Raw genomic sequence first — 15,844 nt, 5'->3', positions numbered from 1 at the left:
ATCAGGGACTACACTCTAGGATTTGGACCCTGGCTTCCTCCCCAATTTCATCTCCTGCTACCTTTCTGTTAAATCTTATGTTCTAGGCATAAGCTATTTGCAGTTCCCCTATACAAGCCATGCTTTGTTCTATTCTCATGGTTTTGCTTGTGTTGCTGCCTGTTTCTCAAATGCCCATTTTCTCTTCTCTTTACATGTTTAACTCACACTCACCTTTCTAGGCTCAGTTTAGATGTTAGTTCCAAATGTCCCAGGGTTTAGTGCTCTTCCTCTTTGATCCGACAGCATCTGAACAAATCTCTGATATAGGCATTGCAATCTGTTACATTGAACTCTTTTTTTTTTTTTGGTCTCTCTTCCTGGCTAAACTGTGAGGTCCTTGAAGTCAAGGTCTATATCTGATCTGTGTTTGGTTCCCATTGCCTAAGCCGGTGCTTAACATATCATAAATGGCCAATAAATATATTGAAATAAACGCTGATTTTTGAATCCCTTATATACAAAGCACTGTGGGGGGAACAAATGTATATAAAATTCACATATCACTTTTTTTTTTTTTTAAGATTTTTATTGATTTATTTGACAGAGAGAGACACAGTGAGAGAGGGAACACAAGCAGGGGGAGTAGAAGAGGGAGAAGCAGGCTTCCCGCAGAGCAGGGAGCCCGATGCGAGGCTCAATCCCAGGACCCTGGGATCATGACCTGAGCCGAAGGCTAGGTAGTAAGACATAAAAGTGGATATAGGTAGGATGGGATCGAATTATGGGGGTCTTGGCAATATCACTTTCAAGATGTTTACTGCCTAGGAAGCAAACAGCATCTGCACAGAAGGAATGTACAAGCTACTATAGAATTGTACACACACACACACACACACACACACGCCTGCAGGCTAGAATTGGGATTGGATTATCTGGAAAGTGTTCTCTGAAGAGGACAGACCTCAGTAGTAACATAAAGAAAGAAGAGGATTCAAATGGTTTGAAGAGGTGGGGAGAGGGTTTTAAGTATGGGGAATAAGAGAGAAAGTGCACTGTATTTGAGGAATTGAGGAATAGGGTGAAAACATTGGTTAAAGTAGAGGTTGATTAAAATATGGTGACAATGTCAGGGTATGTATAGGGAAGTCATAGGTTAGAAAAACAAATTGGAACAGATCTTGTTTATCTTTGTGCTGACTCCAACATAGAACACCCCAGCATTCTAGATTGCCTGTTCATCACAAATTCCTGTGTCTTCTCCAGAATCAAGAAAATAATAAGACACTTCCAAATGGAAAGTTTCGGTGCCAAGGAATCTCCCTTTCCTCAATGAAATAGGGTTTCCTGATGTCCTTTAAGGTATTGTACACCAGATCTTTCTCTTTTTGTTTCGGATGTGGTTTTTGTGTTTGTGTGATTTTGTTTTTTCCACCCTGGGTGGCAAAAAGGTAGCCCAAGATTTGTACCTCCCAGTTTGATGGCTTCTAATTATTGTAGTTTCAATATACACATGAATTGGACTCACGATTCCAGTAAACTAAAGGTGAGAAAAGGCTGAAAAGCTCATTAATCTACTCCCCTTGAGGGAATTTTCAGAGTTTAGCTCAGTCTAGTCATAAACTCTAGACAATTGTCTTTAGGGTTTATGTCTAGACAATCAAACTAGATATAAACCTTAAACAATCACTTATTGGCATTGTCAACACTAACACAGTCTTTCCTCCAAACCCGCAGGCTTTATAGGAGCTTGGGCTGATAGGTCTATCAAAGTTCTACTTAATTGCCAAGACCCCCATAATTCGATCCCATCCTACCTATATCCACTTTTATGTCTTACTACCTAGAACAACAACAACAAATACCTTCTAGGTAGGTGACTTCACACACCATCTTATAGGGTCATGGCTCAAGCTCCACATCTTTTAGGAAATGTCCCTCCAAGCCTCACTGACCTCTCTTCTCTAAATGGTGGCTTGTACATCATCAACTTTTAGCTTCCATTTTAAATTGTCTATATATAAAAAAAAAAAAAGTAGCAATTCCTTGCCACCCTCTCCCCACATCCACATATACACACACTTTCCCTAGCTTCACAGGCCTAACATATGGGAGCATGGTTGTATTGAAAGGGGAGATAAATGAAAGCACCGTTGTTCTCCAACTTTCTCCCATTACTGACCCGTGAGTCAATTTTATTTCAGGTCTTAATGTAGGGAAATCTTACCACTGTCTAAAGGAATTAGAATATTATCTTTAAATCATTTGGTTAACTCTTTTCATTTTTACAAGGCCCCAGAGATGAAATGACTTACCTAATATATTAGCATATAGTTGCCATTCTTGTTTCAAATGTAATGGTCACTTCCTCTCCCCCCACCCCTTCCACCCCACCATTTACCACCTAAGTTCTTGAGGACAAAGGTCATCATGTCTAGTGCATATTCTGCATTCACAACAACACCTACCAGTCTTCTCTTTCTCCCACACAGGATCAAGAACGGGGCTGGGCACATGGTGTGCACTAAGGAAGGACTGGATTGAATTGAGCCCCTGCAGAACGTGGACTCTTTGGAGGCATTGAATTTGGCCTCTGGGTGAATACTTACCTTGGATTGGCCCACTTAGCAGTGAACAGCAATGGGCCAAAAGGGACATACCAAGTGTGTAGTTTTGTTTGCCCCACTAAGTTATGAATACCATTTTATACAAACGTATGTTGTAGTATGGCCATACCACCCTGAACGCGCCCGATCTCGTCTGATCTCGGAAGCTAAGCAGGGTCGGGCCTGGTTAGTTGGATGGGAGCTCATATCACTTTGAACAGGTCTAGTCTCAGAGTAGACTCTCATTAAAAATGTTCTAATTGACTGACTGTCCTCAGGCCAAAACCCAGATCTTGGTGTGTGTTTCATGCAGCAACTAGAGTAGCATTATCAAAAGGAAAGCTCCAGACTGTCCTTGTCGACACTGCTGGACTGAAGGAACATTTTTCCCACAGCTCTATGCCTTAAATTGGCCTTAAAAAAGAGTATCTGGGATCCTGTGCTCTCTTTGAGATAATAAAGAAGCATTTTGAAAAGTGCTATAATAAAGATTATAGTATATTATTATGAGATAGCTTAAGGTAATAGGACACATCAAAAGGGTACCAACTTTAAGATGTTAACTGGGGATGAACTTATTTTGGTCTACCCCCAATGTGTCACCTGATCCCCTTGAGACTATTTTTTAAGACCTCTGGCGTGAGTTAATGATGAAGTTGGTAGGCAGCAACAGATGGAAGTGAGCCATGCTTGGATGGGACTTGATACTGGATTCGGGATGATTTGTACCACCCTACAGCTGTTGACTTGCCAACTACATATCTTGGCTATTTCTACTTTTCTTAGTTTGGTCCTTGCACTGCCACCCTCATTTTTTAGAGGAGAGAGGTCTACTTCAAGTAGTCCCAGGCTCCTACTTTAATGTAAGCTAGGTGAATACCTAAATAGGAACTATCTCCAAGGAGGAAGCAGGCCATTTCTTTTAATCATTAACCCAATCTTAAGGATGAGCATCTTTCACTATGTTTAGGCACTAAATGGGTTTAGTAGAATTAGTCAAGGAATCTAAAATACTTTCTTACTAAATATTGTAACGTCTGTCTCCCTCTTTTCTCCAAAAGGAACTGGTATCTGGGTAGGGGATCAAAAAGTAAGAGAAAGAACAGAGTATGAGGATATTTGCCATTGATGATTTTATCATCTTAGTTCTAGATAGAGAAACCTAGATATGGTTAGGTACAAGAGGGAGCCAGTAGTCCAAGCATGGTCATTAAGAATTGGAAATTTGTGCTCATGTCATCAGCATATATACTAAAATTAGAATGATAGAAGATTAGCATGGTACCTGCATAAAGATGACATGCAAATTTGTGAAGTGTATTCAGTTGTGAACTCCCACTAATAATATCCCTCTCATGGAATCAGTTATTGGCAAAGGTAGAGTCATTTCCCTGCAGAGAAGAGTAGGCAGGTAGGCATTCAAAATAGTAGGTGGTCTTTAAGGATACTTTTCAAACTGAAGTTTTGTTTTCCCCCAACATGCAGGCTGGATAATGAATCCTATTCTTTACTCTAAGTATATATTCAATTAGTGATCCCCCAAATTGGGCTCTTCTAAGTCAGGCTCCCAAACTTCATTGAGGGAGATTGAGAACACGCCAAAGACCAGGCCTCAGAGTAAGAAAATACAATTGGATATTCTGCTTCTTTTTTAGGTTTCAACAAAGGAAATCAAACATTCCAGGAACCAGCTCAGTTAAACTTGAGAAAGGAATAGTGATTGATAATGATGAGGTAAGAAAGAGCATTAGAAGAAAGAGAATACTTTATTTTATTTTATTTTTAAATTATTTATTTATTTGACAGAGAGAGACACAGCGAGAGAGGGAACACAAGCAGGGGGAGTGGGAGAGGGAGAACAGGCTCTCTGCAGAGCAGGGAGCCCGATGTGGGACTCGATCCCAGGACCCCAGGACCATGACCTGAGCTGAAGGCAGACGCTTAACGACTGAGCCACCCAGGCGCCCCAGAATACTTTATTTTTCTTTTAAAGATTTTATCTATTTATTTGACAGAGACACAGCAAGAGAGGGAACACAAGCAGGGGAATTGGGAGAGGGAGAAGCAGGCTCCCTACTAAGCAGGGAGCCCCCAATGCGGGGCTCCATCTCAGGACCCTGGGATCATGACCTGAGCCAAAGGCAGAAGCTTAAAGACTGAGCCACCCAGGCACCCCAAGTTAGAGTACTTTATAAGTTGGGTTCTCAAACTTCCTGTTGAAAAGCAAAAAGGGGTTAAGATTTATATAGAGAGCAAGGTTAATTTATCCTAATTTTATGAAAGGGAAACAGAGACTTAGAAAAGAGACAGGAACATATCAGCAACAAATCAGGGCTAGAAGCCAGGGACCATAAACTTATCTTAGAAACCCTATGTAGCTAGACTTTATGCTCCTCCCTACCAGCCCCCTCTCAAAAAAACAAAACAAAAACAAAAACCTACAAAAGAAAAGTTTTCACATCTTTCTCTCAAAATTTTCTGAGACTTCTATGATTCTGAATATATACATCCTATCTGTGAAGCAGATTGTTCATAATATATCTTTGTTTTGAACAAAGGGACTTCAGTTTTCCAAAAAGATAATAAAATTAAATCATTGCATCTTTGGATTTATCTCTTCCCATTGTTCCTTGTGGAATGCATGGCATGGCTTGGATAGTCCTCCTGGTCTGTCCCCTGTCCCCCCAGCCCCTCGGCATTGCCAGCCCCTGGCATTTTCCTCCCCTCATGGCACAGTTCTGTCCCACCCTTACTTCTTCCCTCTTTTCCATTCACATTCATGCTTTTCTCACCTTTCAATGCACGTTCCCGTCCCTCTGCACCCCATCTTACCATATCACCTCCTTGCAGGCATGGCAATCTTTGGAAATGCTGATCCAAACACAGGATTGTGCCTGCTCCTCTTTTTCTGATTTCTGATTATGCCGAGCCCAAAGGTGGTAACTCAGAGCTTTTCCCTCCTTGTGTCCTCATCCCTTTGACTCATCTCTGGGTGACCTACAGCTGAGCTAGAGGCTAGGCAACAACACCGGGGTCAGGGAAGGAGAGGCAGGAGGCCCAACAACTGTACAACCAAGACACGACACTCTATCCGTCTGCCAATCACCAGCACGTCCACCAGCGGAAAAATGCAAAGTGGTGGACAGGAGTATTATTGACATTCAGTTATTTTTGGTCAACATTTCTGGAAGAATCATGTACTGTAGAAATATTAAAAAAAACAAAGCAGGGCGCCTGGGTGGCTCAGTCGGTTAAGCGACTGCCTTCGGCTCAGGTCATGATCCTGGAGTCCCGGGATCGAGTCCCGCATCGGGCTCCCTACTCGGCAGGGAGTCTGCTTCTCCCTCTGACCCTCCTCCCTCTCATGCTCTCTGTCTCTCATTCTCTCTCTCTCAAATAAATAAATAAAATCTTAAAAAAAAAAAGCAAAACAAAATGCACCATTGTTTCTTCCTTCCTCCATATGTCTGCCTCCATCTCGGCAGGCAATGGTCCCTACGGCTCCCGTCCACTACGACCCTTAGGTGATTGCCCTTTTACGACTTGCTTTTCTCCTCAGAGGGTGTCCTCCATGATGATTTTCACCTGATTTCTTATAGAAATGGAAGGGGCAGAAGGAAGAGTTCGGATGCCTTGGAGTGATTTGTCCTCGTCTGAACTTTGATGCTGCCGTTACCTACTTCCCCTCATAGCTTTACCTGCCATCCATGAAGTGGGTCCACACGTCCATGTACAAGCTTCCCTGTTGGGATGCCTCAGAACCCAGCTCTCTTTGGTGTGGTCCGCATTCCAGAATCCCAGGGTACAAACCTTGAAGCACGGTGTTGTCCTCACTTAGTTTAAATGAGAGACCAGTTTTTAGTCAGATGGAGTGGAGGTGAGGAATGGAATATTGTGTAGGGCTTGGTGCAACTTGAAACCACTGATTTCAGTTATTGTCTCTAGATTTGTGATACAGTCGGGCAATCAAAATTTGTTCTGAAGAACCTTCAGCATTACACGGTCCATCCGAATTTGGTAGGTGGATTCATCCCCCCAAGGTCCCTAAGAGTAAGGTCCAGGAGTGGTGCCACCAGCTTCTGTGACTGCACAGGCTTGTGGCACAGGGAAGCAGAGCTGTCCTGGGACACTTACACCAGGGGCAGTGCTGAATGTGGTGACGGTGAGGGACAAGGGAGGAACTGGGAAGAAGGTGGTCCCTGCGGCTGATTTTTTTGGTATTTTTTTAGAGAGAGTGCGCAAGCATGCGCACGCAGAGGTGGGGTGGGAGTGGAGGGGCAGAGGGAGAGGGAGAGAGGGAATCCCAAGCAGGCTCCACACCTAGCATGGAGCCCGCTGTAGGGCTCAGTCTCACTACCCTGAGATCATGACCTGAGCCAAAATCAAGAGTTGGACACCCAACTGACTGAGCCACCCAGGTGCCCTGCAGCTGATTTATTTTTAAGTTGAGAAAACCTATTTCTAATCAGAGGTACTCTATTCTCTCCCTCTCTAATCCTCTGCCTCCTTCCTATAGACAGAAAAGCAAATTTAGTGGGACAGCCCCTTCTCCCATCACATCTTAAATGACATGTTGTCTTTTGTGACTTCTTTTCCTTTATAAGGTTGTGCTTATTAGGCACATTAATGTGGTTGTGCCTGTGGAGAAATGTCGGTGGGTGGGAAGATGCAGACAGGCGCTGTGTTGGGCTCCCTGAACAAGGAAGGAGCTTTGGTCTCTGGCAATTTCTCCCTTTGCCTCAGAGAGAGTTGTAGAGAAGGCCATTTAGGCTTAACATGGAAACTTCTGTTTGCCCCATCGTGCTGGGCGAGATGTGACGCTTTTTCAGAAGAACTAAGTCATCTTGCTCCTTTTATGTGGAAACTTTTCCAACTCATTTCCTCACCCCTTAGACTATTTGTGGGGACTGCTCTGAGAGCAGAAAGGGATGGGGAGGTTCAGATATTTTCTGTAAAACAAATTTCAGAGCAGATTTGTCCAGCCTATGTACAGCCTCTGTCCCTCCCCTAGCCAATTGATTTGTTAATTTTGTCTTGATCTAATCCCTTTGTCTCTCTGGAAACCTCTGTGTTGCTCAGGCCCAGTACTATGAGCCTTTGAAGCCCACAGCCCTGCAGAAAATCCTGGCTCGAAACAGGAAAATCAGAAGCTTCATGTTAAAAGTAGCAGAGTACGATCAGGATAAGACCTTACTGATTATGACCAACAACCCACTTCCCTGCCCAACTGACCAGCAAGGAAAGGACATGGCCCCAAAATACTTTTCCAAGGAGTTGCTACTCAAGGTAATGACACATGGGGAAGCATCCTGGCATCCTGAGGAAGGACCCCCAGGAACTGGGAGCTAGCTTGAGGAAGGGAGTTAAATTAACAGGGAAGATGGTATTCAGGAGCCAGCTTCTTCCTTCTTTCTCCTTGCTATGTACTTCACACATACACACACACAGACACACACACACACACAATCTGGAGAGCCTGAGAAAGGCTCAGAATTGCACAAGCTTGTGCCATGAAACTTCATCGCATGGTCCTAATTAGAAATTGTTCCTCCTTGGCCAAAGACATTTAGTTTGTAATTAACCAAAGGTGAAATAGCCACTGGCTTTCTAGTTGAGTATAAAGCAGTAAAGGATAAATCAGGAAATGAAGAATGAGGACCAGAAATAACTAATGGGAAATGAGTAAAGGGTTATTATGCTTTACACCCACTGCTTTTGGGTGTCAGGAGAAGTGGAGAGGAACAGAGCAGAGAATTTACTATCATGGCAGCCAGACATTTGGGACTTGATTCTACACTATAGAAGTTCATGTTCAATCCAATAAACAATTGCTGAACATACACTAAACAAAGAACTAAAATATAAAGATGCTTTCAGAATAGTTTCTATCTGGAAGGATCTTGGAGTCTAGTAGGAGACACTGCTCAATACATGAGAAATATACAAGTTATTATAATATACCAGGATATATGGATAATAAGAGAATATGTGAGATACAGAACTAAAGTAGAATGGAGCTCTGTATCTTTGTTGGTGGAAAGGGAGTCATCAGGGAGGTTTTACAGAGGAGGAATCCCCTGACAAAAGAATGGGAGAATATCCCCATCAGAGGAAAAGGCAGAGGCATGAAGACCCGCGAAAGTGAGGCACATTTATGGAGATGTGAAAGAGTAAATGGGGGGGACATAAAAGGTATAATCAAATTGGCATTTTAGAAAGACTGTTTTTGGAGGTTGGGAGAAAGATGTGTTCACTGTGGAAGAGATACAAATCAGAAAGATTAGTTGCGATGTTACTACAACAGTCAAGGTGAGAGATGCTGAAGAATTGGACTAAATAGCAGAGGAAGTGAAGAAAATAAATTTAAAAGATATTTATTTATTTAAAAGATAAAAAAGATCTTAACAGCCTTGAGAGCAGGCCTAATACGACCAGAAGAAATTGAATGAAGCGAAAGTGCAAACAAAAGAATCTAATTATCACAGAAATTACCCAAGACAGACCCTTGTGATACAATGTGGTGAATTTGAGGTTCGTGCTTCCTTAGGTCCTAGATGAATGGCAGTAAAACTTCCTCTCCAAATGGAGGGTAAAATGCTAATACGCGGTGATACATGCTGAACATGAGTTTGTTAACGAATTCATTGCCTATGGTCTCTTGGGTCTCAGAATTTGTGCCCTTTGAGCATAAACTCCATGGTCAGTTCTCAGTGGTTATGGGTAATGTACACTGAGAGAGGAATGAATGCCGGGCTAGGATTGTCCTACTCAAGGTAGAGAAGGAAATACAAGACTATCGTGTAGCTTGATGTAAGAAGAACTTTCTTCCAACAGCTGGTACTATATGAGCCTTCCAAATGACTTGCAGGACCTGATCACATTCATGAGCAAATTGTGCTACCAGCCAAATTGTAGTAATAGAGTTAAGGCACTGATTGTCAAAGACTGACACCATGGTAATTCTACAGGCTCTCTGGAACAAGTGCCCAATATCTAGAACGCTTCTTTCATATTTACGCTGCAACCCCCCTTTCCCTTGCTAGACAAATGTGACAGTATTTAGTGAGCCTAAGATCGTATACAAAAGAAGCATTCTTTTGCTATGCGCAGGCACAGGTATAAGAAAAGGGTGGGTTCCAGCAGGCAAATCGAAGATCGGAGCAAGCATGTCTGTCACAGGGATGGCTAACTCACAGCCTCTTCTAAGTGAAATGGCCCTACCACCACCCATGAAGAAAAGGATGCCTTAAAGTCTTTGATTCTATGACCTTTAGTAATGGTGAAATGATAATCTCACAAAACATCCCATTTCATGACCTTTCCACTGCAGACCTGGGACCTGAGGGGGACACCAGACCCAGTGAAGCAAAATTCATAGGCTGATCAGTGACCCATGGTACAGATTGGTATCCTGAAATGAAAACAAAAAAACCCCCAAAAGCCAAAACCAAACCCTCACCAAAGTCAACCAACCTATCAACAGCCAAAAATCCCCAGACCGATCAGATTCCTGCTTCCAGGCACCTGAGTTGGGAAAGGGGAAGATGAAGGCAGTGGGAATGAAAGCTGAAAGGACAGGTAGAGAGAAGCCATTAAAAAAAAAAAAAATTAAACCAGGAGGAAGAGGGGAGTATAGGGACCATGAAATCAGAGGAGGGGCAGGATAAAGTTCTAGAGAAGTAGAAATGAATTAGCGGAAGCTACAGGTAGAAGAAACAAACAGAATAAAGGTAGGGAGTAGACACGGTAGAGAGAGAGAGGGAAGCTGACAGGGAGAAAGTAGGAGACAAGCTAATGATAGGGCACCAGAGATGAGATACACCAACTCATGCCGTGGTAGTCCTTAGCTAGTGCTGTCCTGAATCCCAAATACTTTTCCACTCCTGTTTTTCTGCCATGAGGTCTAGCTCTGGTAACGTTTCTGCTCTTTTTGCGGCCAGACTCTTAGCTCCTAGGCACATGTGCTCTTAGAGTAAAACCTCTATTTGTTGAGGTAACTTGAACAGAAGTTCCTCAAAACTGGAAGAGCTTAAAGAGAACGAGTACAGAATTTAAAAGACATGGTTCAACAGGAAGTATTTTTTTTTTAAGAGGCTTTAAAATTCTGTGAGAATCAGCTCAGCATGTGTCATTTAATCAGTCTGGTCATTCATTTAGTCTTTCATTGATTCAACAAGTATTTATTGAGCACCTAACTTTGTGCCAGGCACTGTTATGGGTAGTAGGGATAGATCAGTGACTACACCGAAGTCCACCAGAATGAAGTTTAATTCTAGGGAGGCCGACAGACCCTAAGTAAGCAAACAGATACTGTAGAATGTGGTAAGTGCCATGACAAAGCAAGATAAGGGAATGGAGCACGATGGGTGTGAGGGGCAATTTTAGATAGCGTAGTTAAACAAGACTCTCAGAAGAGGTGATGACATTTGAATAGAGACTTTAACAGGGTGATGGGATGTGTCCTACTGTTGCTAGCATATTGTTTTCATTTCAGATTGCCATACATTAGGAAGAATATAAACAGTAGCTTTCTCAAATGAGTTACAGGAAAAATCAGGAGGATAGAGAGCCCAAAGCCAGATCACAAGAAGAAAAGTTCAAAATAGGGGCAATGTTGAGCCTAAGAGAGGAGAACGAGCTTAGAAGGCACGTGATGGATCTCTTCAAATTCTTTAAGGACTGCGGGAGAGACACTAGATTTGTTCTGTTTGGGCTATCGGGTAGAAGTTGTGGAGGGGACAGCCAACAGCTGAGCAAAGAGGAAATAGGTTGAGTTTTTAGGTACAGGAAGATTGGCCACTTGATAGTAATATTGTGGAGGGGATAAGAGAGTCAGATGAATGGTTAGACTGGGTGACCTTTAAGATCTTTCCTTAAAGTCTTTGATTCTATGACCTTTAGTAATGGTGAAATGATAATCTCACAAAACATCCCATTTCATGACCTTTCCACTGCAGACAGAGAATGGAATGTGAATGAGGCAGTCATCTTTGAGAAAAGAAGGTAGCGTCCCATGGATTTCTTTCCCAATTTATTACCAAGTGCTCAGTTTCCTAAGTGATTCACTAACTGAATCCTTCTCAAAACTGGGTAAAGTCCTCTACCATTCACTTCAAAGGGCCACTGGACAAGGCCAATCAATGACTTAAGACACTGACCAAGCTTTGGACATGTCATCTGGCAACAAAACAAATGGGTTCAGAGTTCCCACCCCCCACCTCTCATCTGCAGTTTAGCGTTCTGTGGTTTCAGTTACCCACAGTCAACCTGGGGGCCAGAAGCAGATGATCCTCCTTCAGGAGTAGCCTAACGCTAAGTCACGATGCCTAGGTCACTCACCTCCCCGCATCTCATCATGTGGGCATTTTATCATCTCACATCAGCACAAGAAGAAAAAGGGTCAGGGCAGTACATTATTTCAAGTGAGAAAGAGAGAGACCACATTCACATAACTTTTCTTACAATGTCATTATTCTATTTTATTGGTTGTTGTTATTAATCTCTTACTGTGCCTAATTTATAAATTAAACTTTATCATAGGTATGTGCGTATAGGAAAAAATATAGTGTGTATCGAGGGCTCGGTACTATTCATGATTTCAGGCATCCACTGGGGGTGTTAGAATGTATCTTCTATGGATAAGAGGGGTCAACTCTAGTAGCCCACTCAGGGAACTGCTTCCTTTTCTTTTGATTTCAGTCCGCTCTTCCCTCTCTGACAGGTTTTGTTGCATCATTTTAGAGGAACTGAAGTTTAGTCCAGGAAATTAGTTCAGTCGCAAGGGCTCAGCTTACTCCCTCACTTACTCTTCTTTCCTCTGCTGCAGGAAAGTTATCGGCACAAACCCCCTGAGAACTTCTGCCTACCCCTGATGTCTCAGAAAAAAAAGTTAAGGTCTGGGCTGAAACCAACCTTTCCTATGACTCTGTTGGAGGATCCTACATCCAAGCGAGAACAGTGGTTTAGGTGAAGTCCCGGCTCTTGTACTCATTTTCTTCCTATCATTTCTTTATTCATGTTACTATCTCTTTTCATCACAATTTAACAAAAGCTTTTTGATTGTAGGAAATATACATAACTGCATAATAATAAGACAGCTTTCCTACATGACCCCCAACCTCATTTATACCCTAATGAAAAGAAACAATAATGCAAAACTAAGGTTTTTCCACTGAGAATGATTTTCAAGAGTGAAAAGAGTACTCAAAGATCTATGAGAGGAAATAGAACAACATTGTCTCTCAGTGCATGTGAAGGGCCGTAGCTTAAGAACAATGTGCTATTAGATTTCATTTGAAACTAGTTATAGGAGCAGCCCCCATCTAATGTGGGGAGGAGAGAAGAGATTTTATATTGTTTTTATTTTTTAGATTCTTAAAATTTTTATTTTTTAAAGATTTTATTTATTTATTTGACAGAGAGCCAGAGAGCACAATTGGGGTTGGGGTGGGGGAATGGCAGAGGGAGGGGGAGAAGCAGGCTCCCTGCTGAACAGAGAGCCCAACATGGGGCTATATCCCAGGACCCTGGGATCATGACCTGAGTCGAAGGCAGATGCTTAACTGACTGAGCCACCTATGTGCCTGAGAAGAGATTTTAGAGTTCCTTCACAGATTTACAATGCTAGGTTCTAGAAGCATCCCTTCCACTAAGCAATACTCCCACTCCATACCAATGAGCACTCTCTGGTGACTGTCCTTTCTTCTCCCCCAGAAGTAGAGTGTAGTGACTGGTTCCATTAACCCCCTGGCCTAGGATCTACTAAATGAGCTTTCCTTCTTAAGGTTTTCCACCAACAATGATTTCAAGAGTGAAGGGAAGTATTTAAAGGTCTATGCTTTGAGGAAACAGAAAAAAATGTACCCCCAGCTCAACTTTGCTTCAGTCTGTAAAAGAGATATGAGGAAAGATGGTAAGTTTCTTTCTTTTAAAGCAAAGGCTTACAGATCTGAGATGTGGGCAAGAGGGACAACCTTTTGGGGGCAAGAGATAAGGACAAATCAACATTTCTTATGGAGGTTCTGGAGACTGTTTTTCCTTGTAGCCTGGAAGCTAAGAACTGTTAAAAGGCCTGACTGATACTAGGCTTTGGACTCTGTTAAACCCTCAAATTTCGTTTCTTTTATTTTTAACCCTCAAATTTCAATAAAGCTCTAGGATAGTGTTTCCCAAACTACTCACCTACCACTTTAATAGTTTGGGCCATTTTGATGTATTATTTGCCTTGTTATTTATATAATGTTTTTCTTTAAAAGTTTTTTGTTGTTCTTTTCTTAATACTATATCATATGATATACTAGTTACATGTTTTTTTCTGACATACATTTAGTCAAATCTATAGTAATTAAAATTTAAAATATTTATGTATCACCCAAATCTGCCTTGTATTATGCATGTCACACTTTGTGGAAAACTGTTCTAGAAGGACCAAAGGATAAGTCTGTGGGTTTCAGAAGTTCATGAGTTTCTTTGGGGTCGAGGCAGGACATGGTGTGGAAGGGGTTTGGGATAAGGTTTTATGGAAGAGAATGCAGTGACAATTCTCCCCACACATTATCATTCTTTTAACACTGATGGGACAACTATAAGTGTTGAGCACTTATCAAGCACCAAGACTGTTTTTTTTTTCCCCCAGCCCTGGAATAATAAGTAGGGATATTTATTTCCTTCAAGGGAAATTCCACCCCTCCACCGAGGCAAGTTTTGAGCTTTATAAGCAAGATAAGATGAACATAAGTTAATAGCACATTTAGTAAAGCTAGAGTTAAATCTTAAATGACTATATGTAGGATATCAGCAGTTTGGTTTAAGTCAATATTGGGGGAAAGAATTTCTCTAGAATCTAGAATCCAATCTAGATTAGAATTTCTCTAATTTTTCAAGGGCATGAACCTTTAAGGATCTACCCAATTTACATTTCTAAACAGAACACTTAATATCTCAGTCTATAGCAATTAGTAGATTTTTGGTGACTTTACAGTTTCTCCCAAGAAAATTGAGTACGTACTTACTTGACTTATGCATCTAAAGGGCCCCTTGTGATGCTTTCCCTAAACAAAGACAGTTTGGGGTGGGGGACTGTGAAGTTGAAACAATGTCTCCGCTTCAAGTAAGAGAGACTGCTAGCAAACCCTCCTTCTGCCAATAGCCAGTCACGTTCCATGTTTGCCAGGCATCCAAATAAAGAAAGATTACGTAGAAAATGGTTTGGATGGGGGCCATAATTGGATGGGGGCTGATTAGGAGGCTGTCCAAGAGATGGATGATAGGGCCAGAATGAAGGTGATAGCAGTAGGAATAAGGAAACAGATCCAAGGGATATTTACAAGACATACTGCATCAAAAAAGTGCGAGGGATGGAAGCAAAAAGAGCCCGGGATGGAAGCTTCCAAGGACAGGCAGAGGTTGAAAGAGAATCTGGATAAAGTGAGGACACTGAAGCCAAAGGTAGAAACAGTTTCTTAGGTACACCTCAGACAGAAGAACGGAAAACCACATGCAACTTGAGGAAAAGGCTCAGAGGAATATGAATATACAAGTGAATGCATCTTATTAAGAGTTATCTAAGTGTCAGTATGGTTGCAGGTGGAATCATTTGAAAGGGGCGGGATGAAACAGGGAAGACTCCAAACTGGCAGTGTCTTAAACTGGGTTTTGATGAAGGGAAGGGATCCAGAACTATAAAGAAGGTTGGGCATGGTAGTCCGTGGTCCAAAATTTACCCTCTTGCTATAAGAGTAAAGACCAGCTTCCTGGTCTCTCCAAGGGGGTCTCTTTCCTGCCTCACACTGAGTGTCCTTTTAGATCCTCTGGAAATCCACATTTACCAAGGTGCCCTGTGCTTTGTTGCAGTCGCCAAGTCAGGAAGTGACCTGCCGACTTCCAAGCTGATGTGGGAACCACTAACCCTTTCGTCGCTCCTGGAAGAGAAACTCACCAGAACTGTGCCAGGGGAGAGCACCTTCCGCAATGGAAGGGCCCAGCAGTGGGTTATAAAAAACGCCACAGTCGTCAAGTGAAAACAAACCCTCCAGGCTTCCCCGCCTCGGTCTCCAGAGACTAAGGGGCCTGCAGAAGTCACCATCCAGGGCGTGTCAACCAAATAAAACCGCATTCTGCCCGCTCCGGGCTTGGGCTGCCCGGTCGCTGGCAGGGTTGGCCAGGGCCAGCCCCCGTCTCCGACCTGTCGCTGCAGGGGCCCCAGCGCCTGGCCCCGCCTCCGCCCGACTCGGGGAGGAGGAGAGGGCGTGGCCGCGTCC

At 42.7% G+C, this 15,844-nt stretch overlaps 1 protein-coding gene and 1 non-coding gene across 2 annotated transcripts; both read left to right on the top strand.

Moving 5' to 3' along the window:
* Positions 1–2,095: 2,095 nt before the first annotated feature.
* Positions 2,096–15,725, top strand: TSGA13 (testis specific 13). The gene is made up of 7 exons (XM_035020307.1): positions 2,096–2,163; positions 4,241–4,319; positions 6,531–6,602; positions 7,665–7,889; positions 12,412–12,551; positions 13,370–13,497; positions 15,438–15,725. The coding sequence occupies exons 1-7, from the start codon at positions 2,096–2,098 to the stop codon at positions 15,602–15,604; spliced, it is 879 nt and encodes a 292-aa protein (XP_034876198.1). The 3' UTR covers positions 15,605–15,725.
* Positions 3,813–3,915, top strand: LOC118021417. Its single transcript, XR_004682163.1, has one exon. It is a non-coding gene; the product is annotated as a U6 spliceosomal RNA (small nuclear RNA).
* Positions 15,726–15,844: the final 119 nt, after the last annotated feature.

This window comes from Mirounga leonina, unplaced genomic scaffold (assembly GCF_011800145.1).
Source record: "Mirounga leonina isolate KUSES-001 unplaced genomic scaffold, KU_Mleo_1.0 Mir_174, whole genome shotgun sequence".
NCBI lineage: Eukaryota > Metazoa > Chordata > Mammalia > Carnivora > Phocidae > Mirounga > Mirounga leonina.
This window is presented reverse-complemented; position numbering and strand designations above follow the sequence as displayed.

Bases quoted from the DNA above. Each gene is read 5' to 3' on its own strand.
- TSGA13 (XM_035020307.1), top strand. From the start codon at position 2,096: ATGGTTGTATTGAAAGGGGAGATAAATGAAAGCACCGTTGTTCTCCAA. The intron at 4,320-6,530 runs GTAAGAAAGAGC...TATTGTCTCTAG, and splicing joins TAGTGATTGATAATGATGAG to ATTTGTGATACAGTCGGGCA. The intron at 12,552-13,369 runs GTGAAGTCCCGG...TTCCTTCTTAAG, and splicing joins AAGCGAGAACAGTGGTTTAG to GTTTTCCACCAACAATGATT.